A 10,508-nucleotide genomic window follows, 5' to 3' on the forward strand; every position below is an offset into this window, starting at 1 on the left:
CGCAGCTGCTCGACACGCTGGGCCGGAGCGGCTCCGACCGCCTGCCCTCCCGCTTCCTCTCTGCCCAGGGCCGCTCAACCTCCCCGGAAGGGCTGGACAGCCCTCTGCCCCTGGAAGGGCCCGGGGCGCACCAGGTGCTCCATAATGAGCCAAAAGGGAGCCCCACCTCGGCTTACCCTGAGCGGAAGGGGAGCCCCACGCCCGGGTTTTCCACTCGAAAAGGAAGTCCAACTACAGGATTTATTGAGCAGAAGGGGAGCCCCACCTCAGCCTACCCCGAGCACAGGGGCAGTCCGGTGCCTCCCGTGCCGGAGCGCAGGGGGAGTCCGGTGCCTCCCGTGCCGGAGCGCAGGGGCAGCCTCACGCTTACCTTCTCCGGGGAGTCCCCGAAGGGCGGGCCCGTGGAGGAGGGGCCGAGCGGCCCCATGGAAGTCCTGCGCAAAGGCTCCCTGCGCCTTAGGCAGCTGCTGAGCCCCAAGGGCGAGCGGCGCCTGGAGGATGAGGGCGGCTTCCCAGTGCCGCAGGAGAACGGGCAGCCCGAGAGCCCGCGGCGGCCGTCACTGGGCCGGGGTGACAGCACGGAGGCTGCCACAGGAGAGGAGCGGGGCCCGCGGGCGCGCCTGACTTCAGCCACGGCCAATGCCTTGTACAGCAGCAACCTTCGGGATGACACGAAGGCCATTCTGGAGCAGATCAGCGCCCATGGCCAGAAGCACCGTGCGGTCCCTACCCCGGGCCCTGGCCCTTCGCACAGCAGCCCCGAGCTAGGCCGTCCACCGGCTGCTGGCGGCCTGGCCCCGGATATGTCCGACAAGGACAAGTGTTCAGCCATTTTCCGCTCGGACAGCCTAGGGACCCAGGGCCGGCTGAGCCGCACGCTGCCAGCCAGCGCGGAGGAGCGCGATCGGCTGCTGCGCCGCATGGAGAGCATGCGCAAGGAGAAGCGCGTGTACAGCCGCTTTGAGGTCTTCTGCAAGAAAGAAGAGGCCAGCGGCCCTGGGGCAGGGGAAGGCCCCGCGGAGGAGGGCACCAGGGACAGCAAGGTGGGCAAGTTCGTGCCCAAGATCCTGGGCACGTTCAAAGGCAAGAAGTGAGTCTCCTGGCATCGCTGCCACGGTCACTCAGAGCCCCCATGGAACAGAGAGTCCTACGCATGGGTTTGAGCAGAGGCTGTCAGGCCAAAGCCACTTGGAGCTTGGCTGAGTGCGCCAGACCTCAGCTCCACTGGAGGCTCACCTGGCAGCTGCTGTCTCTGCCCCTGGCCTCCCCAACGCTGGGGCTCCAGCCCCTTGCCACCAGTGCCTTTCTCCTGTCAGCACCTTGTCTCTTCAGCACCTTCTCTGCACCGTCAGCCTTGCGTGGCGCAGCGTCTGGCTCCACCATCTCTTTGTGCCTCAGTACCCACCCCCACCTTTTTTTTTTTTTTTTTTTTTTTGAGACCCAGGGCTGGAATGCAGTTGAGTGGTCTCGGCTCACTGCAACCTCTGCCTCCTGGGTTCAAGCGATTCTCCTGCCTCAGCCTCCTGAGTAGCTGGGATTACAGGTGCCTGCCACCACGCCCAGTTAATTTCTGTATTTTTAGCAGAGACAGGGTTTCACTATGTTGGCCAGGCTGGTCTCCAGCTCCTGGCCTCAAATGATCCGCCCGCCTCATCCTCCCGAAGTGGGGGGATTACAGGCATGAGCCGCGCACCCTGCTAAGTCTATCCTCTTGCAAGGGCCTCACCTCTGTGCCTCAATTTCCCATTCTCTGGGCCCTTTTCCTCCTCAGGGCCTCCTGTTCTCAGGGCCTCTCCCCCTCCCTTCTCCCTCTCTCAGGGTCTTCTCCCTTCCTCCCCCCCCCAACCTCCGCCCAGGGTCTCCCCCGTCCTCAGGGCTTCACTTCCTTTTCTACTTGGATTCTCTGGCTCGCTGCCTCCCAGCATCTTTCTCGGAGGCCCGTCCTCTTGCTGTGGGGGAAGACTGGGCTGGCTGTGGGCAGTTTGCAAGGGGGTGGGGGGTGAAGCTGGACCAGAAGATGCCCCTTGGAGTGACAAGGAAGCTGGACAAGGCAGGCCACTGGGAAGGGGGTGTAGGGAAGCCCAAAGGTCCACGTGGCCAGGTCTGCCGTCTCCTCCAGCAAGGCTCTAGCCAGCACTGGGTAAGAGTGGGAGGGGCACTGGGCTTGGCAGCACAATAAAACATGGTCTGGACAACCTGTAGCCCTGGCCTCATGAGCACCCCCTGCACAGACCCAGCCCAAGCCAGGTGCCAGAAGGGCTGGATTTGGGGGGGCTTATCCTTGACAGGTATGGGACCAGGTGAGGGCAGGGGACAAGGTGCAGCCCAGGCCAAGCCCAGCTGTTTAGACATAGGTCCTGGGCACCCCTGCAGGTGGGAGTGGTCCTTGCCCTCCTGGTATCCAGCAGACACCCCCCTCCAACCCCATTCTCAGGTCCTTTCCTCTTTGTCACCAACACTAAGAATCTGTCTAGAGTTCCTGGCTTATCTTGTATCTCTTTTCACCCCCAGAGAGGAATTGCAATTGACTCAGAATGACACATTTTGGCACCACATGTGTAGAAAGTCCCCCACTGTTAGATGCTAGCCTTGTGAAATTCATGTTTCTGTATTCTATTTCTTTTCAAAAAATAATTTTTTAGTGTAAGAAATCCTAAGAGGGAACTGATTTAAGAAACAAGGCCGCCAAACAAAGGCAGCAGTTCTGACTCCAGCAGCTGGGAAAGGGAAGTGACCCCACTCTCGCTGCTGGACAGCCCACTGGTGACCAGAGCCACCACCCACGTAGGGATGACAGCAGGGACTTCTGGCCAGGTGGCAAAGGTGCCTGGAAGTGGGATGCACCTGAGCGTCTCTTGGCCATGATGTTCTTGTGGGCACATCTGTGTGTGTGCTGCCTGGGGTGTCGCTGAGCGGACAGGCTCTCCAACTGGAGCCCATGGAGACGCCAGAGGCTGGCGGCTCTGCCTGGGCCTTTGGAGCCTCCTGCCTGCACCCTCCACATCTTCTAAACCATGATGTAGCACATTTCGGTGTTAATAAAACGTAACACACAAAATATTCTAGCACATTCCCCAGTGTGTATAATCGCCCAGTTATTTCCTGCAGCCTTTAACCATGTGGCCTCCTGGATTTCCCCTGTGGACCCACCACCCAGCCCTGTGGGGGGCACTGAAGACCCCCAGCTCCACTTCCAAGGCCCACCTTGGCCCCTCCGACTTCACGCTGCTCTCCTGTCCCGGTTCCCGATGCCCCCTGTGCAGGCACACTCCTGAGTGCTCGCCTGCAATTCCCCAGTCAGCAGCCCTACCACACACTGCCCAGCCCGAGGCCAAGCCTCCAGCCCTGCAGCCCCCTGGCCTCTCTGCAGCATCTTCTCCCACAGCTTCTCGGTCCTGCTTGTTCAGCACCCTAGGCCTGCGCCTTGGGCTTCTGAAGCAGCCCCCTCAGGAAACAAGCCCCTGGGCTGGGTCTCTGATGGCTCACCACTTCCTCGGGCCCTCCCGCTCCCTCCGCCTCCTCCAACCTTCTCCCAAGCCCAGCCTCCCTTTCTGAGTCTCTTGCAGGTGCCTGGCCTAGCACCAGGGCAGCGCTAGCTCCCACCCTCTGCTCAGCTCCCCCACCCACATCTTGTCCCTCCCCGCCCTCCCGCGTGGTGCCAATGGCTTCCACAACCCAGCGGCGTCCCTGCTCCTGGCAACCCACCCCGACCGCAGCACAGGCTGCGCCCTTCGGACTGTGAGCTCCTCCAGCCTGTGAGCTTCCCAGACTGTGAGTCTGGCAGCCCAACCCCCGCACCGACAGCACAGGCTGCGCCCTTTAGACTGTGAGCTCCTCCCAGCCTGCGAACTTTCCAGCTGCCTCCCTGTGTTCCAGCCCCAACCCAGGGGCAGGTGCAGCTGAGGACACCTGGCACCCTAGGACACGGCTTTGTGCCCACAGGGCCCCTTTGGTCTCTGCAGCCCTGCACAGCCCTGGCCTGAACTCATACCAGGGCCTTTGCCTGGGGGTGACAAGAGGAGGTAACCCTGACCTCACGAGATGTCTGTCTCCCACCCTCACCTACAGAGACCTGAAGACAGATCAGGCGCAGTGGCTGTACTGGGGGAGCACAGGCTGCAATCCCTGACAGCAGGGGAGGGGTGAGGCTGCCCCCTCCTTTCTCCCCTTCTCTCCTCTGGCTCAGAGTCACAAACAGGGCCATGGGGTGACCCTAGGTCACTACCCCACAGGACCACCCTGGGGGGCAGCCTGGACCCTGAAGCCACAGCAGGTAGGGAAATGATGGACCAAGGACAGGAAGCTGCCCCAGGCAAAGCTAGAGGGAAAAGCCCAGTGCTGGCTGTGCAGTGGGCAGGGCCTCTAGCGGGGCGGGCGGCACTGAGCTCTGGGGTGGAGGTTTCAGGACAGGGGCAGTGGGGTCCTCAGAGGAGTGGAGGCTCCAGGAAAGGGGTCGGGGCCCCCAGCTAGTGGATGCTGTGACCTCAGAGGGGAGGGGAGGAACGATGGCTGCTTCGATTGGGGGCAGACATGACTTTATTGGAGGAAGTCACTGGGGCTGGGGCAGGGCCCTCATCTGCTCCCCGGAGGGGACCCTGGAACTTCAGCGTGGCCCGGCAAAGCAGGGAGGGCTAAGGGGTGCAGGCTACTGGGGAGGGGTCTGGGGAAGGGGCTGGGGCAGGAACAGGGGGCCAGGTGAAGGGAGTAGGGCAGCTCATACACGGTGCCTCTCCAGCAGGGGCAGGTGGCCCAGTGCCGAGCGGCAGACAGTCCCGTAGGCTTGGGAGTAGCCTCCAAGCAAAGCCCTGGCGGCCCCCTGGACACCCTGCAAGGCAGAGGTGCTGAACATCCTCCGGCCAGGCCGGGCCTCTGGAGGACGCCGGGGAGGGACCTGTGTATAGTTGAGGGTCACATGAAGAGGGTGTCAGAGGGGGTGCAGTGGAGAGGAGGCCTTGAGGTCCTCGAGCGATTTGAACTGGACATTGGAGGGGCAATGGGAAGGACGGGGAAGGGAGGGAAAAGGAGGGGAAGAGGAGGATGAGGGGACGGGGGCAGACTGGGCTGGGCTCACCTGTTGTGTGCTGGCCACCCTCACCCCACCGCCCCGGTTCCAGTCACCCCGGATCAGGGCCTGGTTGGCCACCTGAGCTGCAGCCTGTGAGGTCAGGGAAGGTGCAGCTCCCCTCCGGCCTGGCTTCTCCTGGGAAGGGCCATGTCACAGGGTCACAGAAAGGTGCAGAGGAAGGGTCCCTCCTGTGCCCACCCCACCATGACTTACCAGCAAGAATGTCAAGGGGGGCTCTTCCTTCGCCCCGGGGGGCCTTTCCCCGCTCCCCAGGAGTGCAGGTTGGAGCATGGGAGCGGAGTTCCGCCTGGGAGTGTTCTTGGCTGCACGGGGGAACTCTGTGGGGTCAGAAGGTCAACCCCAGGGTCAGGAACCCGACGCTGCGCAGTTGGCAGCCACAGGCAGAAGGGGCCCGGGCCATGCTCTGTGTGGGTAGCCAGCAAAGACCACACACCGTGCTCGGGGGGGTCATGGCTCGGGCTACTCTGAGGCCTGGATCTGGGGCCCTGCACAGGTGTCCCAGAAGGCAGCTGCGGGTCAGCTCTGGGTTTGTGCAGGTGTGCCCGGGACGGGAAGACACCCTCCAGGCCCTTCTCTCTTGAGGTGCCGCTGCTGCCTTTGCACTCCAGGATCATCTGCAAGAGGGGAAGGGTGCTCAGAGGGCACAGCCTGGGCATGGGTGTCTGGGGGTCTCTAACATAGGAGGCAGCCTCCAGGGTGCAGTAGACAGGGGATGATGGGGGTCGTGAGCCGGAGCACCTGATAGACGCGGCTGCGGTACTCAGGCGCAGAGAGCTGGACCCCTTCGCATGCCTGGAGCTGCACATGTACCTTTCGTGCCCACTCATCACTGGGGCAGTGGAACCTGCAGGGAGCCAGAGAGGTGAGGCCTGGGCTGTGGCCAAGGGAGCCCCTCAAGCTGTCATTGCAGGGTCCGTGCTGCGGGGGCTCTCCCTCGTGGGCTGCTCTCTCCTGCCCCCACCTCTGACCCCTGCACTTAGGGGACTCTCTCCCACTCCCACCTCTGCACGTAGGGGTGCTGCAGTGCCTGGGTGGCGCTTAACCGCTTGTCTGGGGTGAACACCAGGAGTCGCCTAAGGAGGTCCAAGGCCTCTGGGGAGGTGTCTGGCGGTAGGAGGGCGTCCAGCGTCTGTCGTGGCCTGTGGGCTGCCGTGTGTCGTCTCCAGGGCCCGACCCAAGGGCCCCTCCTCAGATCCACATTCATGGGTGGGGCTCAGCTTCGAAACTGGGGTCCACCCTGCTGTCCTGTCTAGGTAGATGCCCCTGTGCCTGACCTGCACAGTGGAGAGACCCCTGCGGCCCCCTGGTGCCCTCCTCTCCACGCCCAGCACAGCTCCTCCGGGCCACCCTCTAGGACCAGCGCCAGGGGCTCCTGCTTTCAGAGCGGCCAACAGTTGTTGGGTGGGGACCTGCCATCATGAAAGCAGGTGGAATCTGAACTGGTACAAATTGGACCCAGTAACCTTGCAGGAAGGTGGCCCTGCTCCCTTGAGACAGGCCACCCTCTCACCCTCACCGAAGTGCCCCCACTCACCGGGACCCCAGGCGGTGCAGCACAGAGGCACGGCAGCCTGAGCCGAGAGCCAGGAGGTCTGGGGCGGCAGAAGCTGGTGTGACCCAGGCAGGCCTGGTAGACTGGGGCAGCTCAGGTATCTGGGGCCAGCCATCTCTTCCAGCCCCAGGGAGCACAGCCTCTCTACAGGGTTTCTGCTGTCTGGCAGGGCTCAAACACCCCATCGCCAGGGTGTGCCCCCCAGCCTGTGCACGGGAGCACCCACTCACAACCCCTGCTCCACACTCTGGCACCTGGCCCTGGGGCGTGCTCACACAGGTGGACGCTGGCGCCCACCTCCACGGACGAGGAGGCTCCACCCGGACAAGCAGATGTGCCTGGCAGTGCAGCTCCCTCTTGCCCCCACCCTCAAGAGTGACCCCCATGGCCCCACTACCACTGCCTTCCTCCACCTCTTCCCCCAGCACCTGAATCTCTCCTGCCCAGCTCTCTGTGCGCACCCCAGCTCCCGGCCCAGTGACAGTCCCTGCCCCTGCTACCTGAATCCCCCGGGGAACTTGTCCAGCCTGCTGGCCCCTTCACGGTCACTGCTTGGCTCTCATGGTGACTGTGCCAGGTGCTGCCTGCCCACATCCCGCCCCCCAGCAGCTCTTCCTGGGCCTCCATCACCAGTTGGTCTTCCTGGGGTTCCTGCCTCATCCTCTGGATCCTCCCTGTCCCCGTCCCTCCTCTCAGCACAGTCCTAGCCTGTCAGCTGCTGTCTCCCCACAGCTGTGCTATCTGACCTGCAGCATTCCTGGTGCCCAGCCCCAGCCACCTGGCTCACCCTCCTTGGATGGCGGTGGGATGGTCTCCAGGATCAGCTCCAACTGGTGGAGGGTGGACGTGCCTGGAAACAGGGGCCTCCCCCGCAGCATCTCCCCCAGGATACAGCCCAGACTCCACATGTCCACCCCAAGGGTGTACCTGGGGCAGGAAAGGGTGTAGGCATGGAGAGACCCAGAGGCAGAAGTGGGGGTGGGGTTGCTAGGGGGGTGAATGGGGGAACACTTGTGGACCAAGGCAGGGTCAGAGTACAGGAGGCCTGGGAGCCCTGGCTGGGCAGGAGGGCAGCAGCGAGGTGGAGGGTGGGTTGGGGGTGTCCGGCTGTTACCGGTGCGAAGACAGCAGCACCTCCGGAGCTCGGTACCAGCGTGTGGCCACGTACTCTGTCAAGGCCTGGTGGTCTTCAGGCCCCTCAGGGAGGTCGCCCAGGGAGCGGGCCAGACCAAAGTCACACAGCTTCACTGTGCAGCTGGCATCCAGGAGCACATTGGACGGCTGCAGAGAGGAGGCAGGCTGAGGCCCCGGGGCTGGGTGGCCAGGAGCTGGGCCACATGGCCTAGCAGGGGGCTGGAGGCAGAGGGACCACACCTTCTGGTCCCGGTGCACAACGTGCCCCGAGTGGAGGAACCGGGTGGCCTGCAGAAGCTGGTAGAAGATGGAGCGCACGTGGACGTCCTGCAGCAGCCCGCCCTTCCGGATGACTGCGTTCAGGTCAGTGTCTGCGGAGAGGCCGCGCACTCCAGTCGGGGGTCGGGGGGTGGGGGGGGCAACCTGGGGGGAGTGGGAGAGGGGCCCCTGGCCGGTCTGTCCCACTTTGAACCAGCCCACGGCCTGGCCGTCCCGCTTCTCCATCCTGCGCACTGCCTGTGGGCACAGCGGTGGGGTCTGCAGGGCTTTTCACACTTTATTTCATGTTGCCTTTGTTTCATAAAATAAGAAAAAGGAGAACACAACTACAAACTGTGGTCGGAGCAGGAGCCTGGGGCAGGTGGGACGAAGGGGGTCGCTGCTGGCTCTGGAGGCTGACACTGGTCAGCTGTCTGTCCCTGAGTCCAGGGTACAGGGTGAGGAGCAAGCCACTGTGGGCCGGCCGCAGAGGGACACGCAGAGGGCGTAAGGACAGGACAGGGGTGGGGCTGGGGCCCTGGCCGAGGCCTCACTCACCCATAAACTCGAACACCAGGTAAATGTCCCTGTCATTCTCCGCCCGGATCACATCAAGGAGGCTGACGATATTGGGATGCTCCCGAAACTCCTGGGGAGAGAGTTGGAGGTGACCGGAAGGCCAGGAGGGGCTGTGTTCTGGGGGCCAAGAAGCCGGGTTTCTCTCCTGTCTGGAGAGGTCTGTACCTGGGGAAGGGGACTGGGCTGGAGGGCCCAGGCCACTCACCTGGAGGAGCATGATTTCCCGGAATGTTCTCTGAAGAGACAGAAACACAGGTGTGTGTGTGGGCGGAGCAAGAAGGAAGCCCCTGTCCTGAGAGGACCGAAAGCAGCTGATGTCTGTCACCCAGTGCCCACCAGACCAGGCGTGGCCAGGGGGCAGTGTTCTGAGACAGGCCAGAACATCTGCGATGACCGGGCTCCAGCTCCCACCAGAGCTTCCAGGCACCAGGGCAAGGGGCTGCCCCTCCCAGCCCCCATCCTCTCCTGCGCTTCTCCCCACACACTCACCTGGGCATCTGTCTTATCCCTAAAAGCATCAAAGATTTTCTTGATGGCCACGACCTCTCCAGTCCTTCGGTCCACTGCCTTCCACACAATGCCGTAGGCCTGGGAAGGAGTGCCGTCACACAGGGCCAGGCCCTTCCCCGCCATCCCCTACCCACCCAGATTGTCCCTACAGACACGAGGCTCCTCCTTCCCATCCTGGGTCCCGAGAGCGGATGGGAGTGTGGGCTTCTGCAACTGCAGGCTGCCCTAGACTCCGACATCTTCCAGAGGACGGGAGGTAGAGCGGAGGGAGGGTGAGAGCTGGTGAGGCCCTGGAGGAAAGGAGGCCACAGAGGGGAGCGTCTGGGCAGGAAATGAAGGTCCGGGATGCCCTACCGTCCCTCCAGCTGCCCAGGCGCTCTCCCTCCCTTTGTCTCACACCCCATCTACCCCCAATCCCGTGGCCCCACCTTCAGATTCCTCCAGAACCTCGTCCTTGCCGCTGTCTCCTCTGCCCCCATCCTGGTCCCAGGCTCTGGCATCTCTCGCTGGGTGGCTATGCTAACCCCTAACCTCATCTCTGTCTGCCACTCCTGTGCACACCCATGGTGGGTCCTCAGCACAGGAGTGGGCCTTGTAAAGTGACAGCTCCCAGCGTCAGCAGTAAAACCAAAGTCTGGGAAGTTCCCCGAAGCCCCCACGCGACCGGACCCCTCACCACTCACCTGTCTCTCTCCGTCTCCTACCCAGCGGCACATACGCAACCCTGCACTGGGCCTACACACTTGCTCTCTGCACCGCCTGGAAGGCTCTTCCCCGCCTCCCCATGGCACCTTCGAACACCCCCCTCCCGCCCACGCACACACACACAGGCCCACATGCTCACGCGCACACAGATACACAAGGCTCTGGCCTTCACTCTGCGCCCACCCCACTCGGGCTTTGCCCTTGTGCTCCTGAGCCTGGGGTCCGCCCCCCCTCTCAGTGACCCACGCGCGGGCCCAGCCTCCCCAGAGCGTCCTGTGCACCCGGGAAGCGGGGCGCCAGGATCCCTCCGCCTGAGGCCGCTGGGGGCCCTGGATGTCACCCGCCTCCAGGAGCCAGGTTCCTAGGAGTCGGGATCGTGTTACCCCATGAGGAAACCGAGGCACGAAGGGGCTCCAGACCACCCCTCCCGCCTACGGAGGAGGCCGGACGCCAGTGTGTGCCGGAACAGGCCTCCGAGGGGACCGGCCACGCCCCGCAGGTCGTCTCTCCGCAGATCTGCGGTGCCCTTCGGAGGGCGGACGCACCACCAGGCACTCACCCCTTGCCCGAGCTGCCGCCTGAGTAGGTATCTCCGCACGATGCGAGGGTCCACTGCGCTGCACATGGCGGCCAGGACGCCCGCGGGGCCTTACTGTGGAGCCGGTTGCCGTGGGAACCGACGCC

The 10,508-nt window shown here is 63.5% G+C and overlaps 2 protein-coding genes across 2 annotated transcripts in view; one reads left to right on the forward strand and one right to left on the reverse strand.

Annotated features, from left to right (window-relative positions):
• FAM83H (family with sequence similarity 83, member H) overlaps positions 1-1,104 on the forward strand; it is a 5,074-nt gene extending 3,970 nt beyond the window's left edge. Inside the window, exon 5 of the mRNA XM_011938216.1 lies at positions 6-1,104. Within this exon, the coding sequence (XP_011793606.1) occupies positions 6-1,094 (1,089 nt within the window). The 3' untranslated portion in view covers positions 1,095-1,104. The remainder of the gene's footprint in view (positions 1-5) is intronic.
• A 3,414-nt stretch (positions 1,105-4,518) lies between these two features.
• Positions 4,519-10,502, reverse strand: MAPK15 (mitogen-activated protein kinase 15). Its single transcript, XM_011938054.1, has 14 exons — positions 10,384-10,502; positions 9,099-9,197; positions 8,815-8,844; positions 8,589-8,679; positions 8,013-8,143; positions 7,753-7,919; positions 7,426-7,565; positions 6,621-6,678; positions 6,088-6,225; positions 5,825-5,930; positions 5,520-5,700; positions 5,279-5,403; positions 5,072-5,200; positions 4,519-4,891 (listed from the first exon to the last, which is right to left on the reverse strand). The coding sequence occupies exons 1-14, from the start codon at positions 10,447-10,449 to the stop codon at positions 4,715-4,717; spliced, it is 1,638 nt and encodes a 545-aa protein (XP_011793444.1). The 5' UTR covers positions 10,450-10,502; the 3' UTR covers positions 4,519-4,714.
• Positions 10,503-10,508: the final 6 nt, after the last annotated feature.

This window comes from Colobus angolensis, unplaced genomic scaffold, assembly GCF_000951035.1.
Source record: "Colobus angolensis palliatus isolate OR3802 unplaced genomic scaffold, Cang.pa_1.0 Scaffold17, whole genome shotgun sequence".
In the NCBI taxonomy this organism is placed as follows: Eukaryota; Metazoa; Chordata; class Mammalia; order Primates; family Cercopithecidae; genus Colobus; species Colobus angolensis.